The 22,761-nt window shown below is 56.5% G+C and overlaps 1 protein-coding gene across 1 annotated transcript in view; it reads left to right on the top strand.

Annotated features, from left to right (window-relative positions):
• IGSF21 (immunoglobin superfamily member 21) overlaps positions 1–22,761 on the top strand; it is a 242,998-nt gene that overhangs the window by 211,208 nt on the left and 9,029 nt on the right. Inside the window, exons 5-6 of the mRNA XM_030328031.1 lie at positions 19,485–19,600; positions 22,218–22,692. Of these exons, the coding sequence (XP_030183891.1) occupies positions 19,485–19,600; positions 22,218–22,692 (591 nt within the window). The remainder of the gene's footprint in view (positions 1–19,484; positions 19,601–22,217; positions 22,693–22,761) is intronic.

Raw genomic sequence — 22,761 nt, forward strand, 5'->3', positions numbered from 1 at the left:
TCCAAGTGAGTGGAGGCCTTTGAAAGCTGGGGTCTCCTTTATGCACCAAGGGACCCTAAGGACTGTGGCGGCCAACGGTGGGGCGAGACAGCCCCCTCCCCAATTTGGGGGTCAAAGGGAAGCTTCCTAGGACAGCGGGGGGGGGGGAAGGGAGATGAGGTGCAGGGCACGTTGCACGGCCCCACGTGCATCAAAAGCACGGAGCAGTTGTGCTGGAGAGCCCGCACCCAGGCTGCCTCTGCATCTAGCACATTCTAACGCACCGTTTCCACAGGCCTCGGGGTGCAGATCAAAATGCGAGAGCGGCTGTAATTTCACGCCTATAACATCCCCGCTATGTGGTGGGAAAAGACATTTGGGAGCCCCGTGGGTGACACCGAGGGTTCATGCCGCACACAGTCATTAAAATGTTTTTATCCGAGCTGCAGATAAATTGTAAGCCAATTTGAAAGTCGCGTGCTGGGCCCCAGGAACGCATTATACACAGTCACGGAAGGATTGCCGCGGCTCTTCTTGGGGGTGCAGGTGATGCGGGGGGGCATGTTAAGGGTGCGATGTTACAATCAATTAAATGTGAGCCCGGACACCCCACCCCCACCCGCACCAAAGCCAAAAAACGCTGCTCTCCTGTTCCCACCGGAAGAGCGGGAGGCCAGGTTTCTCTGCCACCCCTTGGACCCACGGCTGATGATCAAGGCCGCTTCCCGTCAAGCATGGAATGTGTGGCTGTGTGCTGAGTGTCCAACCCAATCGTGTGACCTTCACGAGGGTCCTCCAAGGCGGGCCCGGTCACCCCCCCCCCTGCTTCACAGACGAGGGAAGGAGCCTCTGAGAGTTTAAGGGGCTCACCCACGGGAGCGAGAGAGCCGGGGGTCCCGCCAGGCTGCCTGAGATCAGAGCTGGAGAGCCTGACAGCCACTCTGAGCCCCCAAGGGACACGTCCCCCCTTTGACACAAAGGCTATTAGTAACGCAGATGTCAAGGGAGTGCGGCTGGGTGCAGAGCTGAGGCGGTGGGGGCTCCAGGACACTGAGGGGATATCAGGACACTGAGGGAATATCTTCTCTCCTGGTTCTGGAGGCCAGAAATCAAGGCATTGGCGAGGCTGCGCTTCCTCTGAAAGTTCTAGGGAAGTTCTAGGGAAGAAGCCTGCCTCTTCTAGCTCCTGCCGGTGACTGGCAATGCCTGGCCCTCCCTGACTTGTACGTGCGTCCCTCCATTCTGTGCCTGTGTCCTCACGGGGCGTCCTCCTCCATGGGTCGGTGCCTCGGTGTCCGTGTTCCCCTTTTATAAGGACACCAGGCATTGGATCAAGGCCCACCCTGAGGCAGTATGACCTCGCCTGACCTTAGTTACATCGACAAAGACCCTGTTTCCAAATAAGGTGCCATCCACAGGCACTGGGGGTTAGGATCTCAACACATCTTTTGCGGAGACCATTTGACCCACAAAAGTAACTGAGCCAGGAGGGGGCAGAGTGGAGGAGTCGCCATCTGACTTTGAAGGCGACACTCTCCTCCCGACCACCTAGGTCACCCTTCACTGGGGATTTACTGCCACGCCAAGCACTGTGCTAAGGTCTTCATAGACTAACTTATCAAATCATCTCAAAAGCTCCATAAGATGGGTACTGCCCTTTCTTCGCCAGGTGAGGAAACGGATAGGTACATCGCTTGCCCAGCACACCCAGCTAGCCAGCAGCCAAGCAAGGGTAAGGGCATCCCACGTGCTTAACCACTCTGCTCTACCAGAAGTCACGACATATTAATAAGCATTCATAAAACGTTCTACCTCGGGATCCCTGTCTGTCTTCCGTAGGCTTCCAAATGAGGTCAGCAGATAAAGGTAGAATTTTGGCACCCAAGACCACAGTGGCACCAGACCACACCAGATGCTTTCCAAACGTGGGGCCAGGGGACACAGGTCCCATCCCGGGGAACAGTTGCTAATGAACTTTGCATAGCTTGCTTGCTATTTATTTGTTTGCTTGTTTGTTTGTTTAGGTATGTTTTGCTGAATTTTTAAAACAAAATTTTTCATGTTTATTTTTGAGGGAGAGAAAGAGACAGAGCACAAGTGGGAGAGGGTCAGAGAGAGAGGGAGACACGAAATCCGCAGCAGGCTCCAGGCTCTGAGCCATCAGCACAGAGCCCGACGCAGGGCTCGAACCCACAGACCGGGAGATCATGACCTGAGCTGAAGTCGGACACTTAACTGACTGAGCCACCCAGGCGCCCCTTTACTAAATTTTTATTACGTGCATTCGGTGTGCTTTTTTCTAAAAATTATTTTGTTGAGCTGTCATTCGTATGACGTACAATTCACTCGTTTAAAGGATACAACTTAATGGGTTTTACCATAGTCACCAAGTTCTGCAAACACTTTTAGTCGTGTAACCAGTTTCAGAAGATGTTCACTGCCCCCGAGAGAAACCCCGTGCCCATCAGCAATGACTCCCCTTCCTGCACCCCTCGCCCGGTCTTAGGCAATCACTCATCTGCTTGGTCTCTCTGTGGATTGGTCTGGACACTTTCTAGAAATGGGGTCATACAAAACGTGCTCTTTTGTCATTCTTGGGACTTCTTACACTTAGTGTCAGGTTTTCAAGGTTCATCCACATTGGAGCGCGTATTGGGACCCCGTTCCTCGTCGTGGCTGAATGATATTCCATTGCATGATGCCTGACATTCCGTTTGTACATTCACCAGTTGATGGACGTTTCCACCTTCCAGCTATAATGAATGATGCTTCTGTGAACATTTATGTGCAGGCTTTTGGTGTGAACGGATAGTTTCCAGATCTCTGGGGGGGGGGGGGGGGGGGGGTGCAGACCCAAGCACGGAATTGCTGGATCGAATGAGAACTCTGTGCATAGCCTTTTGAGGGCAGGCAGGCAGCTGTGCCCTTTGATTTTTCCTCCAGCGGCATAGGGTCCCAGTCTCTCCAGATCCTCACCTGCACCTGCTGCCTGTCTGTCTGAAGGCGACCGTCCTAGCGCACGTGAAGCGGTTCTCATTGCGATGCGATTTGCGCTGCTCTGACGGCCAATGGTGTTGATGGTCTTTTCGGGGGCTTTGTAGCCCTTCGGAGATCTGCTTTGCAGAAATACCGTCAGATCGTTTGCTCGTTTCAACCAGGTGATTTGGCTTTTCATCATCACGCTCTAAGAGTCCTCTATTTCAGATGCGAGGGCCGTATCGCGTGTCACATTTGTGTACATTTTCCCCTTTGGCGTGTTACCTTTCCCCTTTCTTGCTGGCGTCCTGTGAAGGACGAAGGGTGTTCGTCCGGATAAGGTTCACTCCATCTACTCATTTTCTGTTGCTTGTGTTCTGGGTCTCCCAGCTGAGGAGCCTCTGCCCAACCCAAGGTCACAGTTCACTCCTGCTTTTCTTCCAAGAGTTTTAATAGTTTAAACTCTTACGTTTAGGTGTACGATCCATCTTGAGGGAGTTTTTGTGCGTGCTGTGGAGGAGAGGTCAGCCTCCCTCAATTGCATGTGGGTGACCAGTTGTCCCAGCACCATTTTGGAACACACTCTTCTTTCCCCACTGAATTGTATTGCCTCCTGGCCAAGAATCAATTGACTATAAATGTGAGGGTTTATTTCTGGACTCTCCCTCCTATTCCATTGACCTCTACGTCTGTCCTTACATACTTCTGATGCTTTTTAAAGCCATCTGGCCATCTCCAGTCTGGCTCTGTTGCTCCCCTGCTGTGTGACTTGGGGTGGGGAGTCCCCAGGAAGTCCTCCTGGGGCCAGTTGCTCGAGCTTCCCTGTGACAAGAAGCTCACCCTGGGCTGGCCGGTGCTCTCAGAGGAAAGGAGACTGTGGCACGCTGTGGGTGATGGAGCTGAGCTCACTTCCACGAGGCCAGGCCAGAACCCAGGATTTCTAGAGGCCTGGAGCTCTGCTTTCTGGGACCAGATGCTTGAACTCTGTTCTCTGGACATCCAGCCCAGTGCTCCTCTCTGGAAGAAGCAGCACATTCCCAGGGCCAATAATTGGAGTGTCAAGGACCTCTCCTGACCTGGGAAGGAGAAATGTCCACGGCTCCAAAAGTGATGGGGGATCTGAGCCTGCACCCCTCAAAGGCCTGGTGTGGCCGCCATAGGCCTGAGCAAAAAGGAGAAACACAGCTCTTTCTCTCAGAAGGACGCGAGCGGAAAAGCAGGCGGCGGTCTGCAGACCCCGTCTCGGGAAGCCTGCCTGCGTGCAGGACAGCTGTGGGGAGGTGTGTATCTCCCAGGCAGATCCAGCTCCTGCTCAGAGCATATGGCGGTCCAGGGGACAGCTTAGGTCAATGAAGGGAGGCCGCTGGTCTGAGAATCCCTGGGGGACCCCAAGCAGGGTAGCTGGAAGGCGAGACTCAGAGCTGCCGCGCAGCCCCCGCCATAGCCCACGATGCCTGCCGGGTGGGAAATGATCGGCTCCTTCCTTGTCTTGGAGCCTGAGCGGATAAGCTGCCTGCTGGGCCTACACTAATTACATGAACTGGCCCCAGGCGATTGCAGTGGCCACAAGCTCCAGGGAGCAAGGCTGCTAAGAGGAGGGGGAGGGGGAAGGGGAGGGGGAAGGGGAGGGGGAGGAGACGTGGCGGGTTGGGATCCAAGCCAGAGCCGCAGAGGAGTTTGGGGTGCTGACGGGTTGCAAACGCAAACCCCCACGTCCCACTCCCGAAGCCCCCAGGGTCCTGAGGACCAGGCCTGGGCACTCTCGTCTCCCAAGCAAATGTCCATCCAGGCAGGCCCTCCTCCAAGCCCCCTCCCCTCCCCCACCCCTTCCCCCCCCCCCCCCAACTCTGGAGAAGTGACAGTGAGTGACCAAAGTCCTCCAAATTGAACCAGGAGAAGGCTGGGAGGTCCCCAGTGAAGAATGAGCCCTCTATCCAAGTAGGTTGACGAGAAATAGTGTTTACTCCCTTAGAGAGCCTGGGAGTATTTAAGGGGATGAACCTGAGATTCAGGTAGAGGTTTTATTTTATTTTTTTTTATTTTATTTATTTATTTATTTATTTTTGAGACAGAGAGAGACAGAGCATGAACGGAGGAGGGTCAGCGAGAGGGAGACACAGAATCTGAAACAGGCTCCGGGCTCTGAGCTGTCAGCACAGGGGCCCGACGCGGGGCTCGAACTCACGGACCGCGAGATCGTGACCTGAGCCGAAGTCGGCGCTCAACCAACTGAGCCACCCAGGCGCCCCCAGGCAGAGGTTTCAAACCCAGTTCTGCAACTCCCGATAATAAAAGCAGCAAATGTTTATTGAGCATTTGCTGTATGCCAGGCACAGTTCTGCCCCGCACCTGCTAACTCATTTAATTGTCTTAACAGCCCTCTAAGGAGGCCCCACTATTACCTTCCGCAGTTGACAAGTGTGAAAGCAGAAACCCTAACAAATGGGCCCGAGGGCACGGGCCAGCTAACAGCTGAGCTTGATCCAGACCCGGGCAGGCTGGCTCCAGAGCCCTCAGCTGAGCCACCACACTACACTGGCAGGTGGTTTATTTCCCCGCCTGAGCCTCAGTTTCCCTGTCTGCTAAATGGGGTTACCGTAGCACCTCCCCTCTTGGGCCCGTGTCCCAAGCTCCTAGTGAGCGCCCCTAAACAGGACCGTTGTTTTTACTTCCCACCCATGTTGTCCTGACCTCCCCCCTGTAAGTGTCAGTGAGGCCAGGGAATGGAGTCAGAGCTGCAGGAAGTGACACCAGGCAGCGACTGCCGTGGCGTCCCACGCTCGCACTGGTAGAGGAGGGCAGGAAAGAGCGGAGTCACAGCTGTGGTCCCGTCCCACCCCCTCCCCAGTCTCGCTGTGACTTGTCCTCTCCAAGCCTCTTTTATGTCTTCTGGAAACTGGGGCAGTGAAGGTCACTACTCCCACAGGGCTGTTGTGAGGGGTAAACGAGATGGAGAACACAGACGGCACCTGGCCTGGGTCGGAGGGCAGGGCGGGCAGCCGCAGCGGGTGAGACAGCACCAGTCAGCTCGGGCCTTGGGCCGTGGAGGTTGGAAAAAGATACGAGGCGTTTCCGAACAGAAGCCATAGGACTCGGGGACCAATTGGAAAGCTGGGAGCAGATGTGGAGGAGATGGCAGGACCCGGCACTGGATGGAGATGGTCCCTGAGAAGTCACCAAGGAGACCTGCGGTCCCGCTTAGCAGATGGTGACCTCAGGAAATGGGCTGAGGGGTGGAGAAGCCGGGGCCGCGATCTGAAGGCTGTCTGCAGGCCTCCGTCCCGATTGCTGGAGCTTCCGAGGGGACAGCTCGAGAGGCAGCAGGGGCCTGAGACAGCTGGCCGGGCTCGGCTGCTGGAGTGGGGCTGCGGCCCAGAGGGCCGGGGCCAGCGCGGCCAGGGTCTTCCAAGATGGACCGTAGAGCATGTTGAGAGACTGCGCACGGCCGTCTTGAGCGCCTCAGCCTGGCCAGGGACCTGGAGGAAGGATGCTTGCTCTGCCCACCCGCCCACCCACAGGCCTGCAGCTAACTCAGGTCACCGGCCGAGAGCCCGTTCAGAGAGGGGCCAGACAGATGGGTTTGGGGCTCAGAGGAGCACTTTGGAGCTAACTGGGTCATCTACCAAGGACGGTCGCTTCCCAGTGTCAGCCCCAAAGGCCCGAGCCTGCTGACCGCCTCCTGGACAGGCTTCTAGAACCCTCCTTCGCTCCCTCACTGAACACAGCCCTGCAAAGGAGGCACGCCCTTGACCGAAGCCCACTGTATACTCGGCAACAGGCCCAGCACGTTCTGTTACCCGCTGCCCCACCTCTGGTCTCCCAGCCCCGACGGGACCTATGCTGCCTCAGTTTCAGTGGGTACTACATGCCCTACACAGAGAGGGCAGGGAAGCTTCCCAACGTCGCACAGCAGTGAATGAGATGGGATTTGAGCTCAGATCTGCGGGAAGGAGGAGCCCCCCCTTTTTCCTGCTACACGAGGCTGCCGGGAAGACGGAGGGACGCCGCTCCTCTCCGAGTGTGGGGCCATGGGGCTGCCACAGGGGCCTGGGCCACGTAGCCTCTCAACAGAGACAGCAGGGAATACCTGGGCCGCATCATCAGCCGCTCCTCCGGCCGTCTGGGAAGTCAGCAAGATCAGTGTCCCCATTTCACAGAAGAGAAAACAGAGCCTGCTGACAAAGGGAAGCCTAGAGTAAGAACCCAAATGTTCTCTGACTTCTTCCTCTGGGGGGGGGGGCCCGGAGCCCTGGGCTGGGGTGGAGGCAAGACCTCTGAAGTGCACGCTGGGTGTGATTTGGAAAGCTGCGTTGACCTCTCTGATCCGCAGACAAGGCTGGAAGGAGCAGACGGCTTAGCCAAGCGTCCTGTGCTGCTTTGCACGTCTTGTCCGTAGGGCCGTGGAGCTGACGTGACCGGCCTCTCCCTGATGGAAACAGACCGTTTGCCCATTGATTCCTTATGCACACACGTCCCGCTTCACCCAATATCATAAGCCCCCACCATGTGCCTGCCTTGGGGGAGTGACTGAGAGAGATTCATGTTCATGTAGGTCGGCCAGATCATACTAGAATAAAGGTGAATTTTGCAGCCGCCATATGCCACACATTTTCCCGTATGTTAAGTATGTTAATTCCTCTAATCTTCACTACTTTAGGAGGTAGGGACTTGTAGCATTTCCATTTTGATAATGAGGAAACAGGCCCAGAGAGGTTAAGTAACTTGCCCAAGGTCACCCAGCAAGCGAGCGGCAGAGCTTGTTATTCAAACCCAGACCGCCTGGCTAAGGAACCTGTCTGCAGCCTCTCACAGAATGGCCCTCTGTGCCCTCTTGAGCCAAGCGGTAGAGAGTCACCTGCTCCCTGAACCGTCCAGGCAGGTAGCTGCCGCCTCCTGAGACCCTCACCAGCTCCCTGGACTTCCTGTGTCTCACAGACCAGGAGGCTCAGTTCTTGTTCTGGGGTCGTCTCTCTCCACCTACTACCTGCCCCTCTTGGCCGCCCCCCGGGTCCCGCCAGAGCAGGCCCGCAGGCGCATCATTAAACCTTGGCAGGTGTTAGGTCAGTGCGATGCTTTATCCCCTCCACCACCGGGAGCTGGATTTAGTGTCTCCGGCAGAAGGTAAACTTCGCGTCCCTGGGACAGGCCCCTTAATTACAAGTGATATGTGGCCGTTGAAGCTGCGGTGCCTCGGGCCCAGTGATTTAAGGAGCAGGCATGAGTCTGAGGGTACAGGTGTTAACAGAGCTGTACCGGAGCTGGGAAAGAGGGCAGGGGCGCCGAGGGAGGCAGTGAGCCGGCCCCTGGAGCGGGGTCTGCTTCCTGTGGACAGACGCTCCTGGGGAGAGGGACCTAATCCCTCCCTGTACAGAAGGGGACACTGAGATCAACTCCGCAGGTTGCTTTGCCCTGGGAGTCAGCGGTCCTGTCTCTGCCGCCAGCTTGCAGGGCGCCCCTGGACTCAGTTTCCCCATCTGTTACCTGAGGAGGCAGGAATACCTCGCGCGCGCTCTAGGAGTGATCATCTTAAAAGCAAATAAGTCCTAATAATCACAATAACCTTCACAGCAGAAACTAGCACCGACCGAGGGCTTATTACATGCCAGGCGCTGCCCCGGGTCCTTTACGAACACTCTCGTGGTTGATTCTCACCGGTGCCGGGGGGAGAGCGGTTGTACGTATCCCCATTTCAAAGACGAGGAGCCCGAGCCTCCGGGAGAGGCAGCAACTTTCCCCGAGATCCCGCGGCTAGCAAGTGATGAACGGAGACTCTCAGCCCCTGTCTCTGCGTCCAGAGCAGAGTCCCTGCAGGATAGGGGAGTCCCTGAAGGAGTCCCCGAAGGACGGGGGAGACAGAGAAGAGTGCAGATTTCCAGAACCGAGCAGAAGGCAAGTGAAGGTAAGGGGAGGGCTAGGTTGCAAGCTGTGGGGGTGCCCAGGGAGAGGGTCTCCTCCAGGAGGAGGCATCAGGAAGGCTTCATGGAGGAGGTGGCATACAGCTGGGCCTCGTAGGCCGGGCCGGGGGCAGACAGGACAGGGACATTTCAGGCAGAAGCAGCCCTGTAGGCGAGGGTGTAGGAGCAGGGAAAGCTTGGCAGGTGGAGAGCACTGCTGTGTGGCGGGACCCCAAGGCCCGGGTAAGGAGGGGACAGTCACGACAATGGCTGACCTCTATTCAGTGCTGCAGGTGCCATGCCAGGGTCTAAATACCTTACAGAAGCACCTGTCACATAGATACAATGATCCCCACGCTACAGATGAGGAAACAGGCACGGTGGGGGGAAAGTGACCTGCCAAGGTCACCCAGCTCGCAGGTGGCAGGACCAGGATACAGCAGCTTGGTCCCCGAGCCCGTATGAGGCCAGCCGCTGGACCCGGTCCTGGCATGTCAGGCTACCGCGGGCCCTGCCTGCCCTCCGTCCACCAGGCCTAGCCCCGGGCAGAGAGGAAAGGCGAGGCCAGAACAGGGCCCCGAATCCAGGGACGTGTGTCCAGGGAGGCCATGGGAGCCGGATGGGCCTGGGGTTTGAGAGCAGGAGTTTGGGTAGAGAAGGTTTTCGCTGGGAATGATGGCCCCAGCCACACCCTCCCAGCTGACTCTCCTGTGGACCCCGGGCCCATCAGAGGACAGGCCCCAACTCCTGAGGGCCGCCGTCAGGGAGGGGCCGGCCCCGCTCTGCTGACCAGTCCCACCGCCTCACACACAGCTGCTCAGGACCGTCTCCCCCTCTCTAATCTCCAGCCCTCCTGCTGTAGCTTCTGCCCAGATCTGAGCCGCAGACCTCAGCAGTGACCCAGCCCAGCCCCGTTACTGCCTCACAGAGGAAACAGATGCCCTGAGAGACAGCCCACAGCATGTGAGACGCGGGGCCAGGCGGTGCACTCGGGGTCGTGAGCCTGGGCGGAGGGGCTTAAGCCAGACGCGGTATGAAAGCTAGCCTTGGTCCCTGCTGACCGACTAGCGGCGGACCACACCGCCTTTGAAAACCTCCGTTTCCGTCTGTCAAAGGAGAGAACTACCCCTACTTCCTGGGATGGGTGAGGCTCTAATGCATTAAAGCATTTACCACGGAACCTGCCCCCAGAGTGACCACCAGTGAGTGGAGATGTTGGTGAAGTGCTCTCCCCACCCCTCACCCCCACCCACTGTGTGCCTGGGGACCCCACGGGCCCTCAACTCTGGGTGCAGGGGGATGCTCACTGAGCAAAGCCTCCTCCCAGTCACCCCTGCAAACATCAACTCATCGCATGCTCGATGAGGGCTGCCCTGTGCCCCCCACGCCCGGGGCCCCCGGTCAGCAGGATGAACAAGTGTCCCCAGCGTGAGGGCCTCTCAGGCCGGTGGCCAGAGTGAGTGGTGTAGGCAAAGGCCAGCCACTGGCCGAGGCCAGCGATAGAGGCTGCTGTTCACACATATGATGGCCGGTGGGGGTATGGTCTCACCAGTACCAGGCATCCTGCAAAGCACGAGCTCGGTTCACCCTCACGATGGCCCCGTGACGCCCAGGTACTGTGACGAGGCACTGACACCTGTGACCAGGTACTATGGCAGTCCCCGCTTTACAGATGAGAGAACCAAGGTGGGAAGGAACCTGGTGAGGGACGAGGTTAGAGGGGTCAGAGATGAATAAGTGGCCCAGGCCCCACCCATGGGGCCCTGGTGAGGCGGCACGTGCTGGATCTCTGAGACCTATGCCCCCCCACCAAAATCGAGCCCCTCCACCCCAGCCAAGAGTTGGTCCCGTTAGGAATGAAGCATGGCTCTGCCTCACCCAGCTCTTTAAAAGGACACAATCCTTGGGGCGCCCGGGTGGCTCAGTCGGTTAAGCGTCCGACTTCAGCTCAGGTTATGATCTTGTGGCTTGTGAGTTCGAGCCCCCGCGTCGGGCTCTGTTGACAGCTCAGAGCCTGGGGCCGGGGCGCAGAGTTGGGGCCCCGCTGGGAGCTTGGCTGGGGTGGCACCTGCTATGTTCTTCAGTCCCCACGAGCACCCCGCATGGGCCAGTGACTCCAGAGTCACCCTTGCTCTGTGGGTGAGGCCAGGAAACTAGCAAGTGCCTAAGGAGGGCGGTGGCTTCAGGCCAAGTGCCCCAGGCCTGGGTGGGGAAGGCCAAGGGTGAGCCCTGTTCTGAGCCCCCGAACACAAAGGCCCCGGTTCTTGGGGGTTCAGTTCTGCTGGAAAGGACAGAGGTTTTTGGGGGGAAACGGGGGGGGGCTTCCTCCAAACTTGTTCTCTAAGCTCTAGCCCACTGCTCTCTGGTGGGCGTGGGGGTGGGGGAGAAAAGTAGAGAGCAGGCTGAACTTGAACTTGAGCAGAAAGAACTTGAGCTGGATGCCACTGCCCCTGGCCAGATCTCGAACGTGCTTCCCCACCAGCCAGGGCCTCCCCAGGCTTCTGCAAGCTTCCACAGGCGTTTTTCATATAGCTGCAAATATGGCACCTGGTGAAATCGCCCATGTGTGTAATATATACCTCTGGGATACATTGAAAACATCCTCCGAATAGCCAGCCTTGCTGCTATTTAAAACGGATTCATGTCACACCCCATAGATTTCGTCTCTGCAGAAATGGCACCTATCATGGGCCTGAACACATTTGCTCTATTGCCACATAAACTACAACGGCGCGGCGGCTCGCTCGGTGGCTGCAGACAGGCTGCTGGGTAGAGGCTGCCTCCAGCCAGGAGACCCCAGGCAGGGGGAGGGTCCACACGGGACTGGTGGCCTAGGAAGCCAATCAAAAAAAAAAAAAAAAAAAAAAAAAACGGGGAACATTGCCAAGCAGCCAATCAAGGCATGAGCCTGAAGTTGAACTGCTTGTGGGGTGGGACTTGGGGGTTTTGAGGTCCTTTGACTCAGGGCAGAGAGTTCTACCCTTGCCCTGTCTGCTGGGTCCAGGAAAAGCCGAATAGAGCTTCTCTAACTCTGCCTGAATCTTGCTGTCCCAGCCAGCAATAATTTTCTCTGTTCACCGAGCACCTATTGTGGCCCCAGTGAGTCTAACTTAGAGATGAGCAGACCGGGGCTCACAAGAGTCAAAGAGTGGTTCTCACACTGAGCTCGCATTAGAATCTCCTGGAAAGGCTTCTTAAAACCCAGAAGCCTGGATCCCACCCCGCCCCCGGGGTTCTGTTTCGGCCGGTCTGGAAGGGGGCTCGGGGGTTGGCAGTTTACAAGTTCCAGGTAAGGCTGGTCCGGGGAACACACTGTGATGGCGACCAGGTTAAGCGCGTCGTCTGCGATTCTGCACCTGGCGTCCCCGCCGCCCCTTCGAGTGTGTCGGAGCGTGTGCGTGCGCGTGCATGCGGGATTTTATTTCTCCGTCAGCAGTAACCCGAGTTGGGTCCTGCTTGTCCCAGCCCCACCGATTCTCCGCCTCACAGGCTGCGCCCCCCGCCCTCCTCCGGCACCCCCCTGCTTCCCCCAGAGCAGTCAGCCAGAGCCTCCAGTTGGGGTTGTTAATTTTATCTTCCGCCACTGCGAAACCACAACAGCTGGCAGGGGAGGGCCGAGGCAGGTGAACCGATGCTGCCAGCCAGCTCCCGCGGAGGGGGGGAGGCCTGGGGGCGGGGGGACGGATTATGCCCGCGGCCACCAGAAGTCCCCTGGTGACCCCATCCGCTCAGAAGGGCCCCCACCCCCGGGGCAGGGAGGGTCCCAGGCAGGGCCCACCCACACTGGCAACGCCCTAGACCCAGGTCCCCATCCGTCGATGGCATCGGCGCGTGGGTTTCTACCCAGTGTCAAGTTGGAGGGGGTGGTGGGCTCGGCTGAACAGCTGTCGCCCCTAGAAGCACAGACGTGGCGTTTGAGTCGTCGCTGATGGTGGCTCCATTCGGGGGCTTTTTGTCAGGCCTTTTTTTCCCTGGGCTGCTATTACTCCTCAGTTCGAGATTTAATTTTCCCATAAACCAAAGAGTTGTGCTTTTCTCCTCTCTTTTCCTGCTGGAGGCCCCCGCCCACTGGTGGGGTCTCCCTCCTTCTTGGGTTCCTCCTTCTTGGGTTCCTTCTTGGGTTGCCTTGGGCGGGGCCAGAGACTTCAGCCCTTCCAAATGGGGCAGGGATGGGGGGCACGACCCTTGGGTCCCTCCCCCCGACTCATTCGACCCCAATAACTACTGAGCAAATCCTTGTGTGTCTGGCCCTCGGGATGTGACCTTGGGATGTGACCATAGATAAGAAGCGTCCCTGCCCTCATGGTGCTTGCATTCTAGTGGGGATGTCAGATGCAGAGGCCTTGGGGTTAGAAGGAGCTTAGGGTGTTCACGGACCTCCCCCCAAATTCTCAGTGTGTTCAGAGCATGGCGTTGGGGAAGGTGGCCTTGGTCAAAGCAAGGCAGGGCCCACAGCATTCCAGGGTCTCGAGGGATCCCTTCTGCAAATGGGCTGTGTGCTTGCCTGGGCCGGGAGAAATGAAGGAAGGAGGGAAGGAACAAACAAAACAAGAATTGAACTTGAACTCCTGTGCGGCAGGCCTGCGCCAGCTCTGAGGTTAGGTGGGCAAAAGACGAAGTTGCAGACGTCCGGGAGCACAGTCTCCTGGAGAAACAGACGTGGACCCGGGACAGGATGACAGGCACCTGTGAGAACGACAGCTGTACAATGCTCCAGGAACCCAGAGGATAAGCCCTGACAGAGTCTGGCAGGGTCCTAGAAGGCTGCCGAGGGAGGCAGTCCCTAAGGCCAGCCCTAAAGGATGAGGCAGAGTTAACCAGCAGAAGGATCGCTTTGTGCAGGGCACGGAGGAGGTGAGCCAGCTGCAGAAGGAACCTTGGGCAGCTCAGTGTGGAGCAGGGTGGCTGCCTGGAGGAGGTGCTCCTTCGAGCAGCGTCTTGTAGAAGCCGGAGAGACCGGTGGAGAGGATGGAAAGACACTGTGATGGGAGACCCCCCCCCTCCAAAAAAGGAAGAAATTAAAAATAGGGAACGTGGAGGGACATTTGTATTCACACATGGACACTTTTATATATTAAGAGGGTGGCTTTCTTTTTCCTTGCAATTCGGTATAATGACTGGTTGCTGATTGAAGGGAAGGCAGTCAATAGAGCAGGCATGCTGAGAGAAAAGAATGGATTTTTTGCAAATAATATAATTTTGAACTTCTCTTCCCCCCCCACCCCTCCCCACGTCTAATTGATTACCACCCCATGATAAATGACATTCAGAGCAGGAATGTGCCCAGCACCGTCACACAGCGGTACCCAGAGAACAGGACAGATTATCCCTCCCCCAGACAAGGGTCACTCCTGGAAGAGAAAGAAATTCCCTCAGCCCAGGAAGGGGCGTGGGCAAAGGGGTAATATAAATAGTCCCTTTCTGTTCGTGCAGCTTATAGAAGGTTTGTGTCCATTTCCTCATTTGCTCCTCCTCTCAAAAATCCTGGAAGCAGAAACGTTGGCAGGGTGTGTTTTATTGAACCCATTTTATAGATGGGAAGACTGAGACCCGGTGGGTCAGCCGACTTGCCCGTGGTCCCATGTGATGTTGGTAGCAAGCAGGGCCTGCACCGGAACCTCGGTGTGGCTCTCTCAGAACCGGGACCCCGGCAGGCGGTGGAGAGGACCCCACGGGCGGGGAGAGAACCGGACTCTAGGAGATGCATTTACACACGGGCCTGCTGGGGTTTGTATGAGGATAGGTTTGTGTTCCCGAATTTCAAAGGCCACCAGACGATTTACAGAGCAGCGAACGATCGCATTATCTTCAAAGTGAGTTACGATGACCAAAACAAAGTTCTGCTTTCAAGATAAAGACAGGCAATATTTCAGAGTTAATTTCATAAAACTGATCACCCGACCATTACCTCACTGTGTCGATGTTAACTGTGAAGGAGAAAATAACAGCATCCCTGGATGGCCGTGGGACAGAGGCAACAGAAGTTGGCTGTGGCGGCCGCTGAGACGGACGGGCAGGCACACTTTACCTGTCCCGATGCTGGACAAAATGGGTCCAAGAAACTTCCAGCAGCAACCCTCTCTGCTTAAGACAAAGAAGTCAGACAAAACTGAGACGTTGACCGGCTGGACTTGGGGACAGGGGATCCGGGGGCGTTTGGTGGTGGTGGTCTTTGTGTGACCATGGACGTGTAGAGCCCGGCGGGGTTGGGGGGCGGGGTCTTCCTACTGCCCAGGGCCGGCTGTGCGCTAACGTGTCCGGAAGTGGCTTGGAAATCCTGAAGCTCCGCCCATATCCGGGCTCTTACTGCCGTGACCGCAGCCATGCATCCGATGCAAACACACCTGCTCGGTGTCTCTTCACCTGAGGACGGTCCTTTCAGGTAAACGGTGCAGGTGGGTGCTTCCCGCCCCCCGGGAGAGCCCTGCCTCGGCACAGACACCTCTGAAGACGCACCCTCAGATCCACAGGAATGAGACACTCCTGGTGGGTGCACGGGACCCTGGCCCGGAAGAGTCGGGGGAGAGACTGCTGAGCCAGGGGTCTTGGTGGATTCTTTGCCATTCTATGCCACGTGGGTCACAGTCAGGTGGCCTGCTTTATCGTGCTGATTCCAGAGCCCAGCTTGGACCTCGGGATTGTTCCTGTCCAGGAAGCTGCATGGAAGTTATGCTTGGGCCGCCGCTGGCCATCTGCCTTTGGCTGGACAATTGCTCCCGGGGCCGCGGGGCCAATCCCAGGGGGCACATAGGGGGCTGCTTGCTGTGACCTCGGCCAGAGATTGTAAGAGGGACAGGTGTGGGGATGAGCGTGGGGATGGCGTTGGGGTCTGGGAAGGGATGGAGGCAGAAATAAGTGTCCACAGTTATTACAGCTCTGCTGTGTCATCGGCCGTACAACCGAAATCTGTTATTGTCTTAGGAGCTTGATTAACTGTACACATTGCTAACACCTGCTCGGAAACATAACGAGGGACAGGGACACGTCTCCCAATCAGGGTCTGCGTGGGCAGCGTGCGTGACGCGGGTGCAGATCTCTGGAATGGGGATGTGGGCACGCACGAAGGTGCGTGTGTGTGGGCGCGCATGCGTGTGATTGGGGACAGGGGCGCCCATGCTCTGCAGAGAACCCTGGCCAGGCTTTGGAAGTGCTGGGTGCCAGTCTGGGCTTTGCCAACGGACTTACAGTGTGACTGTAGGCAAATTCCCCCCTCTCTGACCTCAGTTTGCTTACCTGTAAAATGGAAGGTCTCGACCAGTGTTGTCCAACAGAGACCCCATGCAAGTCCCATATGTAATTATAAGTTTTCCAATCACCACATTGAGAAAAGCGTTGCAAGGTGAATTAATTTTAATAATATATGAAGTCCAGTAGAGCCCAAATATAGCTTCAACAGATAACCGCTATAAAATATTAGTGATACCTTTGACATTCTTTTTAAAATGGCTTTCGAACTTCAGTGGGTATTTTATGCTGACAGCACACAGGAACTCAAAAACGCCTTTCGAGTGCACAACAGCCACATGGGGTGAGTGACTCCTGCTTTGGAAGGTGCCCGGTGGCACCTTCTGGGCTTCTCACTTACCTGTGAATGCCCCCGAAGGCAGAGACCTTTCATTCTCCTGCCCAGTAGCAGGGAGCCTCCAGAAAGAATGTTAGTAATGAATCCTGCTAATAAGTGCCGATGACACGTACAGGGTGCACTTTCAAAACGCCTTTCAGGTACTATGTCACTGAATCATCACAGGTACCCTGTAATCCCCTTTTGTGGAGGCGGAAACTGAGGTTCAGAGAGGTTAGGTAACTTGCCCAAGGTCACACAGCCTGTAGGTGGGACAGCTGGTCTTTGAACTCTAGGTAGGCTGATTTACAGCCCACACTTTTAACCACTGTCCTGTCCTACCTCCTGATAATAGCGATGCAAATAATAATGAAAACTGCTAGACTTCCCCCCACCCCCACCCCAGGCATCTTGTAAGAATCATCTCTGCTCCCCAGAGCAGCCCAATCAAGGAAGGTTCTAAGGGTCTCAATGAAAGTGAGAAAGGATGAGAGATATCGAAGGTGCCTCGTGCCATTTCTGAGCCTGTCGGATTCTTGGAGGGTATACTTACATCCGTGCACACGACCACGAGCGGTGCCCGAGTTTTACGCCAAAGCTCGGATTGGCGTGGTCCCTTCATCTCCGGGGTAGCCGAGTTAAGTAGAGCCACCCACAGGAGAGCTCCCGAGGGATCTGGGTCACAAGGCGTCCGTGAGGGTTCCCCGTGGCTCAAACGTGTCCACGCGGGGCTAAAGGCACCCACAGAAACGAGCTCTTTTCTTCTTTCCAAAGACCACGGAGGCGCAGCCTCTTGTCAGAGCTGGGGCTCTGGAGTCGGGGCACTCAGGTTCAGATCCTGACTCTGTGAACCCCGGGGACGGCCTCCCGCACCTCTTCAGTTTCCCGTCTGTAAAATGGGAGTAAACACACCCACCTCGTGGACTGATGGGGAGGAGTGCCTGCGTTCGGCCAGGCTGAGGGCACTTGCATCGTGGGTTCTTGCTGGGGGGGCCCCAGGTGTTTCACTGGAGTTTCAGAGTAAGTTCACGGCAGAAACTGGGACTTCTGGGTAATTGAAGCGCTCCGTGTATGTTTCCCCTCGCGGAATTCCTACCCCACTTACCACCTGCTTTATACAATCTTACACTTAATTACGATTCTGCATCTGTTGTTTTCCCATTGTTTCCTGTTCATGCCGCTTCCCTTGCCAATTGCACAGCGCGTGGTGGCTGCGCGAATGAATGAATGGCTCATACCTGGCTTCCTTTCACCAGACCTCAAAATAGAGTGGCCAGGCGGCTGTCACCCCCGCCCCCCAGCCTGTGAGCTTCTCTGTTTTATCACCGGGCGCCTGGCACCGTGCCCGGCACCTAGTAGGTGTCAGGAAATGTTCGTTGAGCTTAATTAAACTTACCTGGAGTGAAAACCCCCTGCAGGAAGGAAAGGCCCCGGCTCTTCATCCTCTCCGTTTCCCCCGCCGCGCTTGACCCCAGGCTGGGTAAGCCAAAATGGACAGCCCTTCCCAAGTGAAGTCCTCAGATCCTGGCTCCTGTCCTCCTGAATGCAAAGAGACTGCGGAAATAATAGTGTGAATCCGAAGAATAGCAGATTCCTGGGGCGCCTGGGTGGTTCAGTCGGTTAAGCGTCCTCTTTCGGCTCCGGACGTGAATGTGGTTCATGAGTTCGAGCCCCACGTAGGGCTCTGTGCTGACAGCTCAGAGCCTGGAGCCTGCTTTGGATTCTGTGTCTCCCTCTCTCTCTACCCCTCCCCTGCTCTCTCCCTTTCTCTCTCTCTCTCTCTCTCTCAACAATAAATATTAAGAAAAATAAAAAAGAATAAAAAAGAATAGTAGCTTCCTACCATGTGCTAAGCCCTTCCACACCTAGGAGCTGGCCCCTCCTTCACATCCATCTGCCAAGTTTTACTCCCATTTAGCAGATTGGGGAACTGAGGCTCAGAGCTTTGGTAACTTGCCCCAGGACGTGGAGGTTTGGCGACCTGGCTGAGATTTGGATCCAGAGGTTCCCAATGGCTCCACGGGTGTCCTTTCCACTACCCCACAGTGCCCACCCAGGAGCCCTGGCTTTGTCACACCAGCCAGTGATTGCTGAGCAGAGTGAGCCAGTGGGAGGCGGGACCAGCCAAACTACACCAACTTCCAGAAAGAAAGGAAAGAGGCAGCTCTTGGCCCTAAATGCCTCTCAAAGCCACCTACTCTCTGTTGCCCTCACCCTGCTCTAAATGGACAGCCCGTCTAGCCTGAGTCACACTGTGTGTTTTCAGCGTCCAAAATGCAATCCTGATCGTGGCGCTGCTCTTGCTTAAAACTTTCAATGGCTCCCCAGTGCTCTCAAGACAAAGAAGAACACGCATGACCAGTGGTGTGCTGGGAAACCCCCTCTCGGGGGGCTGGGGCAGAGAAGAGAACACACAAAAAGCCTTGGTTTGTGGTGGTGGCCAGTTTCCGTGGCGTAAAGCTCCCTACTGTGGCCGATTTCAGGCTACCAGAGCAGTCCTGGAAATGGCACATCTGGGTCTCAGGCGCTGCTAGGAACCGGCCCTAGCGCACCACTGCAAGCGTAACCTACGGTCAGCGGCTCTGCTTTGCACCCCGCACACTTCCCAGGGCCCCTCCGCCCCCATCCCCAGCTCCTTGCCCTCCCCCTGCCGCCTGCCCCGGGCTAACATGCTCCAGACCTCCGCATATGCTGTTCCCTCCAACTGCCACACTTGTCCTTTATCTTGGGTTGCTTTCTCGGGTCACAGAACTTGCTCAGACTTGGGCAGGGGCCCCTTTCCTCCTGTTACACCTCCCGGCACCTGATGCACTTCCCACGTTTAACTGTATGGTCCCTTGATTCATGCCCTTCTTCCCAGCAGGCTGTAGGCCCCTTGAGGCCAAGCCCTTGTCTGTGTGCCCGGCAGGGACATCGTCCCGACTGCAGTTGGTGCCAGTAACACCACCTGGAGTCATGCAACCCTCCTCCCCTTCCTGCTCCCCACACCCAGCATGGGACCTGGCCCATCTCAGGGGATCTCTTCCTGAATCTTCCACTAAACCTTTGTTTCACTGTCCTTCCCTCTTGGGTAGCTCCCCCCACCTCCATCGAAGTGATGGCCGCAGACATGCCCGCCCCCTTCAGCCGCTACCAAGCCCAGAACTTCACGCTGGTCTGCATTGTGTCCGGAGGGAAACCAGCACCCATGGTGAGTACCTCTGGAGTGCCCAGCTCCTCCTCCGTCCCTGCACGGCCACCCTGCCCTGTGACTTGTCCAGCTGCAGATGTCACCGTGGCGTCCACTTTGCAGAATAAAGGGGAGAGGGTGGGAGCCCCTGCCTTGAGCCATCTGCCTTGGTCTGACCCCATCTACTCATCTGACCCACCCAGGTGTCTGCTTTGCTCCCAAGATCCCAGCACAGAACCCCACTTTTTCCGGACCCTGGGGTCCCAGAACTGCACAGTGGGTCCTTAGGGAAGCCCAGCATCAAGCAGAGCCCTGCCCCACTTATCGGACAGAATGGGGACAAATGAGGCCCAGAGAGGGGAAGGGACGGGTCCAGAGTCACCTACAATGTTCTTGACGGACATGGGACTCAAGTTCATGCCCTCCAGCTCCAATTCCACTGTGGAGGGAGGGAAGGGAGGAAGGCCAGAAGGAAGGTAAGAGAGAGAATTCCTGTTTGGACCAACTCCGACCCACCCTAACTGCTTTGAGGTCCGCCAGCCCAGCCCATGCATTATCGTCATGGCCACTTCAAGCGGTGGGGGCGCTAACAGAGAGAACTGGGTTCTAGCCCCTGCCCTGCCTTAAGCAGAAAGATTCCCCTCTGCTTCCCAGTTTCTGCAAAGAGGCTTAGGGAGTGGACAACATTAACATTTTCAGCTTTTTTTAGGAGCACCAGGACCTCTTTGGTCCAAATGAAATACACGCAGCCCCACGTGTAAGACATGTAAGAGTGAAGGAAGGCAGGTTGCCCTTATGGAGCCCTGAAGCACCTGTGTGGAACCCTTAAGATTCCCTGAACCCATATTGAGAATCCACGCGCTACGTGCTGTGAAGGCTCCCTCCAAGAGAATTGTATAGTACACTTGACACTGTGAGTCTCAGGTATCACTAGCATTCGTGAGGGGCTGGGCTCGAGCGGAGGATAGGTAGGGTTAGAGTTCGAGGTGGGAGACAATGAATTCCAGACTCTGTCTCATAGGCGTGATGCAGTGGGGTTACCTGGACACCCAGGCCAGTCTCACCCCAGGATCTAGACCTAGATAGACCCAGCTTCTCAGGGCAGGGCAGTAAACAGGTGCAGAGAAACCCAATACAGGGCAGTGGCCAGGTGCACACAGGCGCAGGTGGGGCCGTAAGCAAGGTTGCATAGGTACAAGTGGGGCAGTAAGCAGGTGTGCAGAGACACAGGTGGGGCAGTAGACAGGGGTGCTTAAATAAGGCTTTGGTAAGGCCCATCTCCCTGCACCCATACCTCATGGCCCCAAGGAGACAGATAGATAAAAAGGCAACTTCAACCCCAGCGATTGGTGAGAGCAGGAAATGGTCCCCAAGTTTCCCCCTTTGGAGCCCATAAAGAGGTCTGGCCTCTCTAAAATCAGACAAGCTGGTCTTTTTCTCCAAAGAACAACTTCTTTCCCAGAGGACACACACAAAGAAAGTCTCCCCACGGCCCTGGGGCTGCAGGAAGACTCCCCACCCCCACCCCTGCCTGCTCCTGCCATTTAAGATATGGCAATAAAATGTTCAGTATTCATATACACATATATATAGTTGCATATAGATGTAAAAGACATTTCTCTCTCTCTACACACACACACACACACACACACACACACAAGATCCTTAATTCCCCGCATTCCAGGCATCTTACGTTTGCCTGGGACATCAGAACTTAAAAGAATTCTTTGGTATAAATTACAAACCTGCTTTTGAAGCACTTTTCAAAAGAAAACGAAAGAAAGAAAGAAAAACCCAAAGCAGGCTATTATGTGCATATGAGATCCTTCGCTGGAGCTGTAAACTGACAGATTCTCCGGGTCCCACATTTCATCCCCCCCTCCTCTCCCTTCCCCTCTCCCGCAGCCCCCCTCCCCTCCTCCCCCACATCCTCCTCCCTCCCCTCACCTGCACCAGCATCGATTTATTTACCTGACTTATTAAAAAATACACCCAATCCCCACAGGCCTCTGGGCACACGTACCAACATAAAAGACAGCAAATTAAATTAAATGCCGCCTCTCAAAACTTGGGTTCCCCATTAGAGAAGGCGAGAAGATGTTTGCTTTCGCCCCATCCCCACACCTCGCTCTCTCCCACACATGCACCTGTTTCCTTCCTTCTGGTTGCAAACCTCCAAAACGCGCCCACGGATGGCTCACTTCCTCTCAGGCGCCTTCCTACCTTCTCCCTCGTCCAAATGCTGTCCCCAGGTGGGCACAGACCTCTCCCTCGCAGCCCAGGTGGCTGCTGGGGCTGCGCCCTGGGCCCCTGTTTCAGTACATTGTTTCACTGAAGCATCCGACAGCCCCCAGAGCAGCTGTCCTTACTCCCCTTTACAGGTAAGGAAACTGGGGCTCCAAGAGGCTCACCTGCTGGTAAGGACGGAGGTGGGCTTGGCCTCTGCCACTAGGAGCTCTGTGTGTCCCCCTCGACCTGAGCTGGCTCAGAGTACTTGGGGTGCTGGAGGGAAAGGAATGAGGGAGAGTCCATCCGGAAGGAGGAGGCGGCCTTGGAAGAACGGGCATTCTGTGGCCAGGTCCTCTGAGGTCCCACCGTCGGTCATGAAATGCTTCCCGCACCCTCCTTGTAATTTCAGGTTTATTTCAAACGCGATGGCGAACCCATCGATGCCGTGCCCCTGACGGAGCCGCTGGAGGCAAGCTCTGGCCCCTTCCAGGACAGCAGGCCTTTCCGCAGCCTCCTGCACCGTGACCTAGATGACACCAAGATGCAGAGGTCGCTGTCTCTGCTGGACGCCGAGAACCGGGGCGGGCGCCCCTACACAGAGCGCCCCGCCCGCAGCCTGACCCCGGACCCCGGCGTCCTCCTCCAGCCGACCACCGAGAACGTCCCAGAGACGGTGGTGAGCCGCGAGTTCCCGCGCTGGGTCCACAGCGCCGAGCCCATCTACTTCCTGCGCCACAGCCACACCCCGGGCAGTGACGGCACCGTGGAGGTCCGTGCCTTGCTCACCTGGACGCTCAACCCACAGATCGACAACGAGGCCCTCTTCAGCTGTGAGGTCAAGCACCCAGCGCTGTCGATGCCCATGCAGGCAGAGGTCACGCTGGGTAAGACTTGGTGGGTGCCGCTCTGCGGGGACCCTGCAGAGCTGGGGGGCGGGGAGCCTTGGGTCCTTG

Source organism: Lynx canadensis, chromosome C1 (assembly GCF_007474595.2).
Source record: "Lynx canadensis isolate LIC74 chromosome C1, mLynCan4.pri.v2, whole genome shotgun sequence".
In the NCBI taxonomy this organism is placed as follows: Eukaryota; Metazoa; Chordata; class Mammalia; order Carnivora; family Felidae; genus Lynx; species Lynx canadensis.